Below are 15672 nucleotides of genomic sequence, written 5' to 3'. Positions count from 1 at the left end.
AGGCTCTTCTCTCAGAGACCCTCTCCAAAAATAATAAAACATATATATGCTCGTATTTTGAGAGTTTCATTATTACAGCTGTGTATGTACAGTACTCTTTTAAGGATTATCGAAATCTGGGGCCTCATTTAATAGAGTTGCGTAGAGGCAAAAAGACGCCTGCTTGCTTTCCTATGGTAATCGGGTTAATCGACTGCACTGACACTGCGATAGGCACCTAAATCAAATCACGATAATAATTAATTGTTGCCTAAATATATAATTTTTTTCCCTGTCAAGTTTTGTTTGATATATCCCAGATTTTGCGTAAGAAGTTTACTACTCATTTAGAGCGTTTTTTTTGTGCATGCCCGACTTTCATAAATGAGGTCCGTAGTTTCTCTTCAGACTTTTTGGTGGTAAACTCACCAATAACACATTCTCGTTATAGTGTATCATATCTAGAAGTACTTCCATGATTCAAAATATTCAGGGGACAAGAGGGTTCATAGTACTGTTATTTAAATGTTTTGACACACAGGAGATTACTGTATACTCAATATATAAATAACTTTACGGTTTTATCCTAAGGCAGCTTGTACAAATATCAGGGATTACACAGTTATTCAGAATTTTTAATAACTAAGATGGGTCACTTTTGTATATAATTTACTAATGTGTTTGTCTTCACCGTCCTCAGATTGTACAAGACTGATGTTCGATTCAGTGATAAACCAAGGACTAATACACAGAAATGATTCCACTCAACTGTAGAAAAGGAAAAGGAAAAAGGACACTTCACAATGTCTGTAAACTATTTTTATATGTATACATTTTTGAAGTGGCTATTTAATATTTAAACAAGTGCATAAGGGACATAAACTCTGCCTTCAATGACAGTTGAAAGTTCATAAACACATTTCACCAAATGGCAAACTGACGCAAGATCAAATATGCCTTTTAATAAGCTACAGATATCTTTCCTTAAAACCTTTCGAGACTTAAAAAAATTGAATTTCAATGAAATACAGGCTCCATCTCTCAGCATCATGTTTGTAATGCAGAGTCAAAAACATGGTACAATCTACAAGGCCAAACACGACCCGGGCAAACTCTGCACAAGGAGCTTTCCTGACTCGCAGAAATCAGAAGTCTGTAAACTTTGAATCCAGTTTAAAATCAGCTTGATCTTCATTTCAGTGAGTGCATCAGCTGGTCCTGAAGATTTCTAGAGTGTTCCACACTGTAACAAAGATAAACAACGTTAACCTCGCCTGTGTACTTAAGATACAGAGGTTCAGTGTTTTGTCTTATAGTCACATATGCAAAATATCTATTAACAGTCAAACACCCGTTATTTTGACTTACTTCTTTTGTATGGCTTCTTGCCTGGTAGATAAGAGACAAAATTATGTCAAACCACATACCCTGAATCAACGCAGTTCCACTATAACTCACAATAAGCACAAGTCTACAATTACCACAAGCCAATAATTATGGCAGCCTAGTATGCATCGGTATATCTGTGTACAAATAAAAAAAACTCAGAAACACTTACTGATACTGCAGGTGTGTTGTTATAATTGACATTTTTCTTAAACTCTGCGGAAACAAGAAAAATCAAACAAAACCATTTGACGCACACTGCCAAGAGTTAAGAAATCTGCAACATACTTTAAATGTGATCCAGTCCCCTTTTATCACAGGGTTAACAGTTCCTAAAAAAGCTATATAATGCTCATACTGTTTTGCATTTTCTGATAAAATCTGAAAGTCTGGAACTCTGCTGAACTCTCTGAATATGGCAAAATATCTCAGAATAGAATTCCTGCCAAAAAGGCGAAATATTAATGATCCTTGGTTTACATTACATAGGAATAAAATGTATTTCGCATCAAAGGTCATTCAATGTTTGAAGATACCAAACTGGAGACAAACCAAAAGCAAACAAAAAATACTAGTACTGCACATCCTTATGTATGCTACAGACTGCATACCTCTGAAAATGTTGAATAGTTAGGTTGAAGGAAGTTAAAATATTTATTTATTGGTGGCAATGTAAAAAAAAAAAAAAAAACAGCAAGTGACAAAACACATGCTACGGTCTGAATATGACGTTTCCTGGGAGGGAGGAGGGGTCAGACGTGATTGTTTATTGTGGGACTTAATCATAATCAATGAATAGATCTGCCACGAAAAACAAGGGGAAAAAAACAATTGTACCTCACTACTGTCATACACGCATGGCTTATTATGTACTCCTTAAATATGCATTGTAAGCTACACGACTTAATAGATTACAACGTTCAAAAGTTACTCTGCAAACAAATACGAGGCTGTAGGGAAATACGGCAGGCTTACGTCCTCCGAATGAAGTATGGCATCTTCCTGCATTACCATATTACGTGCAGCCTGACCAAGCAGCTGAAAAATAAAAGAAATTGTCATAAAACAGACTGCTAGTTAGTAGTTGGTCGTTTTATTAGCTGCGGCAATATGACGCAGTGCGCAGGTCAAATGTACACAAGCGACATAGCCCGCAAACGACATGACAGCACACAAATACTAACACATGGGCTCTATTTCTTTTTTCTTTACCTCTTGACTACGGGATCCTTTCAGGACTTGTCGAGTAAGGGTAATGACATCCCCACTGCAGGACCCTACTTTCTCAGACAGTAAACCTTTCACCGATTGACCAAAACGCGGCTGCGGTTCCGGAGCAGCCATCATACTCGAGTAATACAATTGAAACTACGGCAACCCGTAAGTGACAAACAGTGCGGATTGTTTAAATCCAGCGAATTATGATATGCTAATTTTTCATTCTGTTATACAGCAATGTTAAAACGGTTAAAGTATACTTAGGGTATTCTAAATATTTGTTTATGCTTATTATTATTATTTTATTATTACTTGCTGACTACGTTTTAAAGAGCTGTTCAATCGTTATCATTTTGTTTCTATTGGCTTCAGGCTTTAACCTTCCTATGGTGTTCGGGTCGGCACCGACCCGTTTGTAAGTTTAAAATGCATAAAAGCACCACATAAATTTGTGTACTGCATCAGGAACCTCTAAACGAAATAAATAAATAAATAAATCACTAGGCAAGGCATGCCCAGACATGTAAGGCAAGATAAGACCAATTCAGTTTATTTATATAATTCTCTTTACCATTCATTATTTTTTAATGAAAACGAGAGGTATGCTATCAAAAGAAAGGTCCAGAAAGTCACACCAAAAATATTTAAACCAATCTTAATAAGGAAACCTAACAAGGTAACCAAGAGGTAAGAAACTAATTGGATGATAAATAATTGTTTTGGGGGTATTCTATGCATGGCTGATTTAATACACAGGTCGGCATCGACCTGTTTAACATAAGAGACAGGAACAGAAAGCTAACACAGGTCAAGGTAATGGCATTGGAGGAAACGCATAAAACCCTTGGCTTGCATGAATGCTTGTGCAAGAAGACTGGAATGACTGAACTAAACCCAAGCAGCATCTGAAACTGCGAAACAGAAGTAAAATATAACAAATACAGCAAAAATGGAATGCCTTCTATGTCTCCTGTTAATGATTGCAATTGCACTCGCATTGCTGTACCTTAAAAGAAAAATTCACAAGCCTTTGGACACCAGGCCCCCAAGTCTGCCCTGTTTTCCTATTATAGGGAGCCTCCTCAGTCTACGCAGTCATCTTCCGCCGCACATACATTTTCAGGAATTGCAGAAAATGTACGGCGCCGTCTATTCACTTATGATGGGCGCTCATCATCTGATCATCATCAACGACCATCAGCACGCCAAAGAAGTACTTCTTAAGAAAGGAAAAATATTCGCTGGGAGACCAAGAACCGTGAGTTAAATAATATGTATCACCATGACTAATTGTTGCATTAAAAAAAAACCTAAGAGGTTGTTTTGTATTACATACTTTAATAAACGACGGCATTTGTATAATGTTATATTTGCCACTTGATTTTTATCTGACTTTTTTAAGGTGACTACTGATATCTTAACAAGGGACGGCAAAGACATCGCATTTGCCGATTACAGTTCCACCTGGAAATTTCACAGAAAAATAGTTCACGGTGCGCTCTGCATGTTTGGAGAAGGATCTTCTTCAATTGAAAAAATAAGTAAGCGTTCACTTACCACTTTCACGATATAGAATTCTTTTAATCACACATTTATTAATTTATCAAGCCGTTGTGTTAATATAAATACAATCCAAGGAAGAATTGTGAAGCGTTTTGCTTTTAATTGAAAGGGAGATATGTGATTATATTTAATGCAAGCACGCCTACTGTTTCCAGAGTAAAGTTGCTTATAAGTCTTATCTTTCATGCAATAGTCTGCAGGGAAGCAAGCTCGATGTGCAAGACGCTGGAGGACTTGCAGAGCACCGCTATCGACCTCGCTCCAGAGCTGACCCGCGCTGTCACCAACGTGGTCTGCTCTCTGTGCTTCACGTCCTCCTATGAGCGTGGGGACCCAGAATTTGAAGCCATGCTTAGGTACAGCCAGGGAATAGTGGACACTGTAGCCAAAGACAGCCTGGTGGACATCTTCCCCTGGCTACAGGTACCAAGACTCCTAAATCAACATGACGCTTGGAATGTATGATAATTGTAACGATCTATTTTTTAAGATGTCATAGTGAAATGTCGTTTGCCATGATGCATATTGCATGAAGATTTTTTGCAGTGTTTCACTTCCCTGTTAACAGTTATAAATTTTCCAGTAAAACTGTCAATTTATATACTATTGAGAAATTATTCAAATCAATCAAGAAACATGTTTTGCCTATTTTTCACTTTTCTTTTACGCTTGTACAGTGTGCCACTTGTGTTTCTGCAGGTATGTTCCTCTGGAGCATCTTGGTTGAGAAGGATAATTAAAGTACTACAATATGGATTTTGAGCCCTTAAATTTTAAGTCCTATAGTCAAGTTTTTTAATTTGCATTTCCAGATATTCCCTAATAAAGATCTCAAAATCCTAAAGCAAAGTGTAGCCATTAGAGACAACCTTCTGCAGAAGAAGTATGAGGAGCACAAGGTAATAGAACAACCTTATCAGCTGGTATTTGTTTAAATTAAAACTTTGTTGTACTGATGTTGCCATAGCATGCAGAAGCACCGGAATGTACCATTTTCAGAAGAGGTGGTCACAAAGATGGTGTAAAGGCTTATGCTTTCTTCTGGCTCCACCTCCAGGCAGAATACAGCAATGATGTTCAACGAGACCTGCTGGATGCTCTGCTCCGGGCCAAGAGCAGTTCAGAGAACAACAACACCTTAATCCAGGGAGTGGGGCTTACTGATGACCACCTACTCATGACTGTTGGAGATATCTTTGGGGCTGGAGTAGAGACCACCACCACAGTACTTAAATGGTCCATAGCATACCTGATACACAACCCACAGGTGTGTGCTATGTAATTATTGGTCAATTTCAAATAGATTTCTTATTCATTAGACTATAATTTCAGAAGTCTTTCCTGTACACTAGTGACCAAAATTGTGGAAATGCTTCCAATTTTTAGAGATCGGCGAGCTTTATTCAGCTGTCGCTCCAGTTACTTATTTAACTGTCCAATGTATATTTGTAAACATTCTTTGATCGCAGTTTATAAACATTACCGTCAATATTGTGTAGTAATTTTTAAAGCATAATGTCAAAAATGCTAGGTGTTTTTGCCACTAGTGTACCTAATGCTTTTCTTGTTAAAATCTATTTTAAACAACCCTATAAAGAAGATCGTTGATGATGCGATAATTGTTTTGATAGCATTCTTGGTCATTGTTTCTCAGGTCCAGAAAAAGATCCAGGAAGAGCTGGACTGCCAAATCGGCATGGAGAGACCCCCCAGTCTGAATGACAGGGGTAAACTGCCTTACCTGGAAGCCACCATCAGGGAGGTTCTGCGGATTCGGCCGGTGTCACCGCTTCTCATACCTCATGTTGCCCTCACAAACTCCAGGTACATTTTTACTTGGGGGGGGCAGTAGATCTTTTCTCTGCCACATGGAATTGTTCTATAGCTCTGAACAAATATGAATGTTTAGTTAAATCTTTTAATGATTAATCATCGTTTGTTAAATTAGGATATTTAAAGAGCTTTTTACTTCTGACCATGCAAATGTAAATTGTGCTTGTATGAAAATTAAAAGTTATTTATGTTACAGTATCGGCGAGTATACAGTTCAGAAAGGAACCCGAGTCATCATTAATCTCTGGGCCCTGCATCACGATGAAAAAGAGTGGAAAAACCCCGATCACTTTGATCCCGGTAAGGTCTTCATACAATCTTCTCACAATCTTTCTTCACAAAAGCCAACAGTTGATGGTAACAGCTGATTGCTGTTCTGCAGTGAGTGTTTGTTGTCCTTCACACATCCCACTCTCACAGGCCGCTTTCTGGATGAAGAGGGAAATACCGTGTGCTCCCCGTCCCCCAGCTTCCTGCCATTCGGGGCTGGGATACGGGTGTGTCTCGGGGAAGCCCTGGCTAAAATGGAGCTCTTCCTCTTCCTGTCCTGGATCCTGCAGCGCTTTACACTGGAGGTGCCACCCAACCAGTCCTTGCCTGACCTGCAGGGGAAATTTGGGGTGGTCCTGCAGCCTCAGAAGTACAAAGTTCATGCCAAACTCAGAGATGGCTGGGTCAAAAAATGAACCCCAAACTAACTTTTTCTACAGAAGCCCAGTACAGATGAGGATGAGTGAAATGGAATCAAAGTATCCCCTTCATTTTACAAACCCAGTTTTTTTTTTTTATATAGGATCTTGGGTTTATCACACGTGTTTTAAAATTAAAACAAAAAATATTTAAAGTGTAACTGTGTAAATGACTGTATATTAAAATATTAAAAGAATATATACAGCACAATGTTCATATATACTGTGCATTCACTAAGCACATAATGGAAACTCATACATTAATTGCCAGTTACATAGCTGCATCACATCACTAGTAGTATTTACTATTATTTTGTTGTTTTTAATAATTTTGAAAGTAATGTATGCTGCAGTCTACCTTAGGACTGCTTTTCCTGTATTAGTGTCTTAAATCTAGGATTTACTCTAGCAGTCTGTCAGCTTTATGGCACCTGCCTAAAAATCTGCTCTCAATTGACCAAAGTCTCATTTCATGTGTATCAAACAAGGAGCCTTAATACAATTTAGCTGATAGGTAAGACAAACAATATTATAGCAAATGTGTGAACTGTGTATTCGTTTAGTGTGGTGTATATTAAATATAATGCCTTGACAGTTCAATTTTGTGCCGCTGTTGACATCCGAGTTGTCGACTTCTATGTTATAGATTATTCCGTATCCGAGCGCTTTTGCTGTACATAGATTTTCTACACACCTCCAGTACTTATCAAAAGTATATATTTGCAGTTATGGCAAATGTAATCCGAAATTATTTAAAAATAAAAAGGCAAAAAAAAAATTCCAAAGTCTTTGCTTTGTTAATACACCATTTTCAGGAAAATGATTATATTTTCATTTCTAGACGGCGGATTTAAAAAATTACTATGTAATCACATTGTGTAAAAAAATTACAATATTTAATCAAGCTTTTTGTCAACTTTATTATTTTTTGTAAATAATGTCTATCCTTCCCTTTTAAATGGGTGACAGGTAATACGTAGGCGTCAATAGGAACACCAGAATATTTCTCTTTACATTTACCTTGAAAAGTTACACTTATTGCACTGGTTGTTAATGCTGAGGAACAAGATGCATAAAAACAATTAGACTGCAGACTGCGTTTGCAGTATACATATATTATTTGAATATATATATATATATTAAATATTAAACAAAATATTCTCAGGAATGCAAATAAATGCTTTATACAAAACATCATATGGAAAAAGTTTCAGTAAGACTACAGCGGAACTGAAAAAAACTGTCACCCTCTTAAGGACAGTGAAGACATCAGCGATGACAGTAGGCATGACGGCAGTGGTCTGGTTCACACAGTGCATAATCAGGAGTATTTGTACTGTCACTTAATTCCACTTCATCCACGCCTTCGTAACATCACAAATGGATGCTTACTTGGCAGATGAGCCTTGGCCTTTTTAAAGCACAGAGATATTACTATTAAAATAGTCTTTATCCACTTGGCCTAGAGAGAAGGCCAGACAAACTTGAAAATAATCCAGAAAATGCACAGGAGAGGGGGGGGGGGGGGGGGGGGGGGCGCTAACTGAGATGCAAACAGAGGTCACCGCCCCTTTTCCCAGCATTCACAGTCGAGTACCCTACCTTCCTTCAGATTCCGGAAAATGCTTTGGTTTTCAATACAGACAAAATCCAGCTCCATTAAACTCAGACATATCCACCCCACCTACCATACGAAGCTTAGTTATGTTAGTCATGTTGCCTTTTAAGGCCACACCAGCAACTAGAGCAAATAAAAATGGTTGAACAACCAAAGAAAGTCTAATTATATAATGTTAAGAAAGATAAAACAATATAAAAGTGCTTATTAGCTTTTTAGAAAAATCTTTTTAAAAAAAAAAAAAAAAAAAAACACACACACCTCCGGCTTGACTTTACTACAAACCTCTTTTAAAGAGTCAGTAATATGGTGAATATGACTAAAGGCGTTAAAAGAAGGACAATACCAAAAAATGCATTTAAAAGTTAAAGGAGTTTTACATGTAGGACATACCGGTGGACCTTCACCTTTACGTAAAAACATGAGTCAGCCTGGTATGAAACCGCTAACTGTCCATTCAGCAGCGAAGGCCCCAGGAAGACAATCGTACTTGCCGGATGTCCACTTGAATGAATTTACTCGTCAGTCACAGACATCAAAATTTCTACCTGACAGACAGATATCCCTATCAATGGAAACTTTTAAAAATTACTATGTAATCACACTGTGTAAAAAATTGTCAATATTTAATCAAGCTTTTTGTCAATTTCACTTGCAGACAAGACTGGTGATGTGAATTAAGACAACTTGTGCAGAAACTTACTTAAATTTTCTCAACAATGTAGACCATTGTAGATAGATATACTGTGTGCAAAATGACGATAGGCATACACCACTGCTAAATACACATTCATTTCCCTATGAGTCAGCCTACATACATAACTGAGTTACAGTATAACGCTAGAGGGATAGGATCCAGGATAATATATGGCGTTCTTACTGCTAGAGCTTAGCTGTGCACCATGTTTAAGTGATACTTGGCTTTGTACAATACTGTTAGCAGGGACCTTGTACTGTGCATATGCATGTGACAGCCACTAGTACTGCATACCTGCTGGGGGGGAGGGGGGGCTTGAAACAGCTTTAGTGTGCCAGGGCAGTTTTCCCCATAAATAACAGTGATAAGAGATTTGCCCCCCCCCCAAACTGTTATTGAAAATTGTGCCATCATTACATCTGTACTGTCAGACATGCAGGCACTGGGGAAGCCTTCACCCCATATTTAAATGCAGCCCCCCCCCCCAGAAGTGACAGGCCACCACTGCCTAACATGAAAAGTGCTTACAGAATGCTTGCTAAAGGCTTTACTGGGCTTGGAGAGTCTGGTATACAAGGAAACTCTTTAACCATTAGAGAAGAATACCAGTGGAGAGTTCTTAGCTTTCACTCTCAGTCCTTTGGTAGTGCATTGGCAGCTCAGCTTTGGGTCTCAGTGGCGGCCTGCTCTGGCCTGGCCTGACTCTTTAATCATTACACTGAAATATTAGCGACGGAGTGCTGGACAGTCCTCAGCTCTCCATCTCAGTCCTTTGGTGGTGCGTCTGCTTTGGGCGTCGGTGCCGGTGGCCTGCTCTGCTCCAGCCTGACTCCAATCATCACGCAGAAATATACCAGAGCAGCTGGAGTAAGAGAGAAGTCAGTGCTTAGCACCCTGCCTCAGTGCTTCGGTGGTCTGAATGCAGCTCAGCTTCGGGGCTCAGTGCTGGCAGCCTAGTTCGGCCCTTCCTGCTCACTTATGGTATGCAACAGCACGCAGCTGGGAGGTTGTGCCTGGGACTCCGCCCTCCTCTCAGCTGTGGGCTGGCCCTGCCCCTCATCCCTGAAGGAGGCGTGGCGGCCACAGGAGGCGCAGTCGTCGCAGAAGTCCGCGGGCGCCTCCGGGTGGTCGCCTAGCAACTCGCCCAGCTCCTGCAGAGCCTCCCTCTCCTGCACCGGGCTGCACACACACACTTCGATTCCGGAGTCGCCAGTGAAGCGACGGTGCCGGCCCGCCATTCTCCCCTCCTCCACTCCCTCCTGCTCTTCCTCCTCCTTCCAGTATTCTGTATCCTTCAGCAGCTCCTTGCAGCAGTCTCCCCCCTGCTTTTCAGGACAGGGTGACTCCCTGACAGAAACTTCCGGAAGCTCGGGCCTGCCGGAACCCGGAGCCAGCTGGGCCTTGCTCTCCTCTTTTTGGATGTAGTCTGTCGGAAAGGTGCACTCCTCCACGCTGTGGTGGGAGGGGTGCGCGTCTCCGGAGGGGGGGTGCGCAGTGGACTGCGAGGGGAGCTGAAGACCGTCCAGGTGCTCAGGGGTTAAAGGGCTGGAAGCAGCCGTCTGACTGGAGTTCAAGGCGCTATAAGGAGGAGGGGGGGTGGGGGGGTGGTTGACCACTTCCTCATATTCGGGTAAGAGGTAATTTGGCAGAAACCCTAAAGCACAAAATTTAAAAAAAAAAAGAGAGAGAAAAGGTTAACTTAATTAATTTCCTCACGCATTGTGAGAGACTACACACCTTTAAGGACCAAGATGGTTCACATGAAATATTTTGTAACGACCTGTTTTGGGAGCAGAGTGTACTAGGGCAGGTTAGACTGCATAACAGAGGGTGAAGGTGTTCTGACTGTCAGTCTCGACAGGTTTTGCTTTCAGATGATTTCTCGCCGATTGTTGTCCTGGCCTCCGCCAGACGTCGACGAGGGACATTTATTCCGTCCCTTAGACGCTGTTTTGCCTTCCCCCCCCCCCTCTACTTTCTCTTCTGCCATGCAATGGAGCGTGAACAACATGCATGCCAAGCGCGAGACAAATTCTGCTAATGTGACGCGTTCTGCCCCACACATAAATAGGTGACTGTGCTGGCATAAGACAAATGCAAAAGCTGACAGGGTGTCGAAACAAATTGTTATTGAGGTGTTTTCAACTATGCATAATAAGAGCCGCCTTTTCTGCCGAGCCATACAGACAACACCCTGTCACATGGCATGCTGGGAAGTGTAATGGATCTCAGAGCAAACATCATCTTTGGCCAAAAACGCAGCCTGTGAGAGGCTAAAAGACCAAGCCGTGTGGGTGATCTTATCATACCCGAACACAGTGGAAGAATGAACTCTAACAACACAGAAGAGATCATCTGGGCATTCGCTGGGGTAAGCTGAAACGCATGCTGAGGTCATAACACCGACATAGCACTGACAGTGCATAACTTTAACAAACAAACAAAAAACTGCAGAAACTGTATCAAGACAAAGAAGCCAAATCATGTATCACAGTATCAGATCCAGGTTGCTCAAAGACAGAAGGGTATCACGTGTTTCCCCAAGGTTTACAGCTTGGGGGGGGGGGGGGCAGACAGGCACCGACAGGATTCATGGTGTTCATGTGTTTCTTTTAATGACACACAGAGTGTGCAGCTTTTGTCACTGCAGTGTATCTTTCTGGGCTTCTGGAAGAGCATTTCTAGAGCCTCTCGATATGGGAAGTCAGAAACATCTGGCCCATTTATTGAGATCCACATGCAGGCTGCAAGATGGTCTCCTTGCAGAAAATCCCATTGTGAAACATATTTGTTACTCTGTTCGTGGTTGAGAAGTCCCTCTTACAGTTTACACTGCTGACTTGGTGCTATATAGAAGATAAAATTAAATGAAATTAACTTGACCTTCAGGAGGGGGGGGGGGGTGCCGTTGGGGGGGCAGGGTGCCCCCCTAATATAATGGTAAGGGAAACACTGGGTATGAAGAAATTAGTTTAAAATGCAGGGCTGTGTGGGAGCGGCTGGCGACTCACTGAAATAGAAGGGAAGAGAAGAGTAATTGTGAGCTTCCCGGTAAGCGATGAGGTTGATCTCGTGCTGCCGCTGCTGTTGCTGCAGCCTGTGCTTTGTGCGGCGGTGGTGGCAAATGCAGCAGCAGCTCAGGATGAAGATCACGGCCCACACCAGCCAGAACCCTAGCGGGCGGATGACAGCTGTCGGCAAAGGGGAGGCGCAGCCCATACCCCGTGGGTCTGCGGGGGTGGGGGTGGGACTCCGAGAATTGCAATAAATCATCCAAATAAAAACTCTGTTGACTATCCGATTCTATTACTTAAGACTGCTACCTAAAACACAGAAATACTAGTACAATTATAAAAGTTAATAATCTGTTTGTGTGCTCTGCGCAAAACCCCCATACATCAAACTTAACAACCCGTTCAGTCTGGAGGTGGAACAAGGTGTGCCGTGTCTCTGGCCAGCCATTTCGCAAGGAACACTTTGCTGGTTGGTGAGGAGAGTCACCTTCCCGCACCAGGAAGGATTACAATGCCAAATACAGCACACACAAAACAATATGCTCAAGTGAACATTTAGATATTCTATTGTTACTATCACATTTCAATAACTTACTATTACTAACAAACTGACAATATAAGAAATCATATTCCCTTGAGCATATCTAATTTTAAGATTTAAGTATTTTGTTTAAGTATTTTTTTAAAGTGGACATTTAACTAGAAGTAATGATTATAGAGAAAACCTGAATTTGTTTTGTCGGTAGGTGCATGTAAAATATTCTGCATTAGAAGAGCTCAATCAGAAAATTTAACCTGTCCGAAAATTACAACTCATGGGCAATGAGGTGCGGCATGAGCTGTTCCTACAACCAGGCTGGATGAAACTAACAGGATGCAGGGAAAGCTGTCAGTTTAACAGGGAGCATCCCACCCTTCCTTCCTTGAGAGACCATACTGCAGTTAGCTGCAACCCAGTAGAGAACATGGGACGGAGTGAACTTACACCAGAGCTCGTAGTAGTAACTGCAGCACTGAGACTGTCCACAGCAGTGTCCTGACTCACATGTGTAGCTCTGATTGTTTACTCCATCGCAGTATAATTTGTTCTGAAAAAGAAGCAGTTCATTTTTAACACACACACACACACACACACACACACACACACACACACATTACATTACACCCCATCTTAGGAAACTGACAGGCTGACACCTGTCGATTTTTTTTTCCAAAGCACTGCTGTGAACATGACAGAACAGTCACAAGTACTATGTAAAGTTCTGCATAATCCAGCGGAACAACCATGCTCAACATCACTAACATCACCGCCTCAAGGTCAACAAACTGACAGGAACTTAGTACTATTAAGTAAACAGTGCTATATTAAATTACTCTTAAAACAATGGCAATTTTCTTTCCCATGTTTGGGGGGGGGGGGGGGGGGGAGACAAAATCAAAGGAAAACAGCAAGCCTGTTTAAGCACACATTTCATTTAGCTTTCGAAACCAAAATTGGGACAGCATGGTGAGATGTGGTCATTAGACTTGCTGTATCAAAAATTTAAGGGCACATTCCAATTTCCCCAGAATCAAATATGGTGTAGACTTGAAATTACATTTTAACAACAATAATGCTCACAATGATTCACAGCATGATACAATAATTAGTTCCACATAAGTATTAAATATTACAATTAGGAAATATGCAATAATAATAATAATGAAGTCAATGAACTCTAGGATTAATACAACTTATTTAAACATTTTATATAATTTCAAAAAAGTGAGCAGTTACTAAAATGAGTGAATCCCTTAAAAACTCCATAAACAGATAATACATGGTGAGGTTTATTTCTATATTTCTTTTTTGTTTAATTTCAGGAAAGCTATATATGATAGTATTTCCCATGAAAGTGAACAGAGCTCTGCGCTTTTGCCATTTTCCACTGACTCGTGTTTTGAACTTGGGGGGATGAATATAAATCTTTACTTCCTCTGTCAAATTTAGACCTAGAAGTCAAAGTATCAACCCCAGTTTTGGGAACAAGTGGTGCAGCAATAGGTGTGAGATTTTTTTAACCAGCCTGTGCAGTGTATACCTATTTATACAGACATTACTGGCTACAGGGGGGGGGGACACTGCAAAATGCTGTCACTACAAAGACTACAAGACCTAATAAAATTTCCCTATGAATACACGGTTTTAAATAAAATTTTAAATCCTGGTAAGCAAATTTATCATGCAAGTACTGTTCACAGTAATAAAAAAAATCAATCATTTACAAGTATAAGACTACAGGAATACTAATACTTATATTCAGAAATGGACTTTAGACTTCTGGCAAATTGCTCATAGAGAAAGCTCAGGTGGATCTTAAGAACTGACACTTGACATTTACCACTAAAAAGGTAATATTGGTTAGAACACAACTAGATACACCTAATACAAGGTGAACTGATAAGCGGATTATGAGAGAGGAATGTGCACCGTGTGATCATTATACAGAACTACATGTCCTGCCAAGAGAACACGCAGCTCTACGTGTCGCTTTTAGGAACCTGTGAAGTTTTCATGAAATGCAACATCTGGACTTTGCTTCCTGTTGTTTTAATTAACTGTATTTAACGCAGCCTGCACATCATCTATTTGTCTTGCATAACTCATTTAAAACATGAATGTAGTCTATCAGTTGTTTAAAAAGAGCTACCCAATTCCCGAGTAAGGGACGAAACACTGTGACAGCATTTAAGGCCTTGGCATTTGTCAGTGGTATTAAAACACATAAAAAAATATGTAATTAGTCAATAAAAATGTTAGCTCTTCTAATTTGTTAGTAAAAATTGAAATTCGCATATTTTTACGAGGCATAGTTTCTCAAAGAAGGCAATTCCCAACAGGGGAAGACGCGTCAAAAGTGGGAACTTAACCAACCCATTTAACCAACTAACAACGAAGTATTGGAGGAAACCACAAAAAGGCCACGGTTACCCCACAAGCTGGCACTCTCTTCAGGCGTCAGACACCGAACACTGGAGGCAAAAGTGGTGGCCGTCAGCAACGCGATACGGACCTAGCCGCGGCTAGCAGGCTGCCTGGCCGCATCGCTGGACGGAAACCAAATAACTTAAATAGTACGGTTCAGACAGCCAGGTAACAATCTCCTTCAGCTCGCAGTTACCGGTAGTCCCAAGCACGCCGACAGGCCGGCAGGCCCGGGTTTCTGGGATCACTTTATTATTAGCGAGCGGCTGCGCTAACTAGCCATGTAGCCGAGTAAAGTTCTTACCTCCTCGACTGCCGTCGCGGTGGAGCTAACGGAAACGATTTGGAGCAAAAACATGCCCATGTTGAGAGCCAGACTGACGCCTCGCTGTCAACGCATGTACAGCACAAACTCCAAAAAACAAAAATATATATATACTGTATAGCGACAACTTCCCTTTAGCCCTGGTAATCTCGTCAGACCCCCGAGCTACATAACTAATTAAGTACCCGGACCTGGACCCGCCCATTTGCCTCATGATTGGCTGTATTCTAGAGGGGCATTTCCCATGTGCAGCTGCCATTGGCTGGAATGAGTGTCATGTAGCAGCGGCTCGTGGCCTGCCTGTCACTCGGAGTCTCTTCTCCCGGGTGTGGCTTTGAGGAGCGCGAAGGAAGGCCGTGCTGCTCGCTGGCACAAAACGTGACAT

The 15672-nt window shown here is 41.1% G+C and overlaps 3 protein-coding genes across 5 annotated transcripts; 1 reads left to right on the top strand and 2 right to left on the bottom strand.

Moving 5' to 3' along the window:
- Positions 1-783: 783 nt before the first annotated feature.
- On the bottom strand, positions 784-2713 carry borcs7 (BLOC-1 related complex subunit 7). The gene is made up of 5 exons (XM_023798385.2): positions 2578-2713; positions 2341-2403; positions 1538-1581; positions 1348-1368; positions 784-1222 (listed from the first exon to the last, which is right to left on the bottom strand). The coding sequence occupies exons 1-5, from the start codon at positions 2710-2712 to the stop codon at positions 1171-1173; spliced, it is 315 nt and encodes a 104-aa protein (XP_023654153.1). The 5' UTR covers position 2713; the 3' UTR covers positions 784-1170.
- Positions 2629-7268, top strand: cyp17a1 (cytochrome P450, family 17, subfamily A, polypeptide 1). Of its 3 annotated transcripts, none has more exons than XM_023798352.1 (9): positions 2629-2745; positions 3657-3841; positions 3986-4124; positions 4340-4569; positions 4959-5045; positions 5204-5413; positions 5801-5970; positions 6176-6279; positions 6400-7268. In XM_023798352.1, the coding sequence occupies exons 2-9, from the start codon at positions 3719-3721 to the stop codon at positions 6663-6665; spliced, it is 1329 nt and encodes a 442-aa protein (XP_023654120.1). In that variant the 5' UTR covers positions 2629-2745; positions 3657-3718; the 3' UTR covers positions 6666-7268. The 3 variants fall into 3 exon arrangements, with proteins under 3 accessions (XP_023654120.1, XP_023654128.1, XP_023654110.1); XM_023798360.2 differs by lacking the exon at positions 2629-2745 and adding an exon at positions 3160-3270; XM_023798342.2 differs by lacking the exon at positions 2629-2745 and having other exon boundaries at positions 3368-3841.
- Positions 7269-8895: 1627 nt separating this feature from the next.
- Positions 8896-15494, bottom strand: wbp1lb (WW domain binding protein 1-like b). Its single transcript, XM_023798372.2, has 4 exons — positions 15267-15494; positions 12983-13085; positions 11995-12156; positions 8896-10637 (listed from the first exon to the last, which is right to left on the bottom strand). The coding sequence occupies exons 1-4, from the start codon at positions 15324-15326 to the stop codon at positions 9937-9939; spliced, it is 1026 nt and encodes a 341-aa protein (XP_023654140.1). The 5' UTR covers positions 15327-15494; the 3' UTR covers positions 8896-9936.
- Positions 15495-15672: the final 178 nt, after the last annotated feature.

Source organism: Paramormyrops kingsleyae, chromosome 20 (assembly GCF_048594095.1).
Source record: "Paramormyrops kingsleyae isolate MSU_618 chromosome 20, PKINGS_0.4, whole genome shotgun sequence".
In the NCBI taxonomy this organism is placed as follows: Eukaryota; Metazoa; Chordata; class Actinopteri; order Osteoglossiformes; family Mormyridae; genus Paramormyrops; species Paramormyrops kingsleyae.
This window is presented reverse-complemented; position numbering and strand designations above follow the sequence as displayed.

Excerpts from the sequence above, each read along its gene's own strand:
- borcs7 (XM_023798385.2), bottom strand. The coding sequence starts at position 2,712 with ATGATGGCTGCTCCGGAACCGCAGCCGCGTTTTGGTCAATCGGTGAAA. Across the intron at positions 2,404-2,577 it reads AAGGATCCCGTAGTCAAGAG|CTGCTTGGTCAGGCTGCACG; the intron begins GTAAAGAAAAAA and ends TTTATTTTTCAG. Across the intron at positions 1,369-1,537 it reads ACAACACACCTGCAGTATCA|GCAAGAAGCCATACAAAAGA; the intron begins GTAAGTGTTTCT and ends CTTATCTACCAG.
- cyp17a1 (XM_023798342.2), top strand. The coding sequence starts at position 3,533 with ATGGAATGCCTTCTATGTCTCCTGTTAATGATTGCAATTGCACTCGCA. Across the intron at positions 4,570-4,958 it reads ACATCTTCCCCTGGCTACAG|ATATTCCCTAATAAAGATCT; the intron begins GTACCAAGACTC and ends TTGCATTTCCAG. Across the intron at positions 5,046-5,203 it reads AGAAGTATGAGGAGCACAAG|GCAGAATACAGCAATGATGT; the intron begins GTAATAGAACAA and ends CTCCACCTCCAG.
- wbp1lb (XM_023798372.2), bottom strand. The coding sequence starts at position 15,326 with ATGGGCATGTTTTTGCTCCAAATCGTTTCCGTTAGCTCCACCGCGACG. Across the intron at positions 13,086-15,266 it reads CCGCGACGGCAGTCGAGGAG|AACAAATTATACTGCGATGG; the intron begins GTAAGAACTTTA and ends CTTCTTTTTCAG. Across the intron at positions 12,157-12,982 it reads TTACTACTACGAGCTCTGGT|GGTTCTGGCTGGTGTGGGCC; the intron begins GTAAGTTCACTC and ends TCCGCCCGCTAG.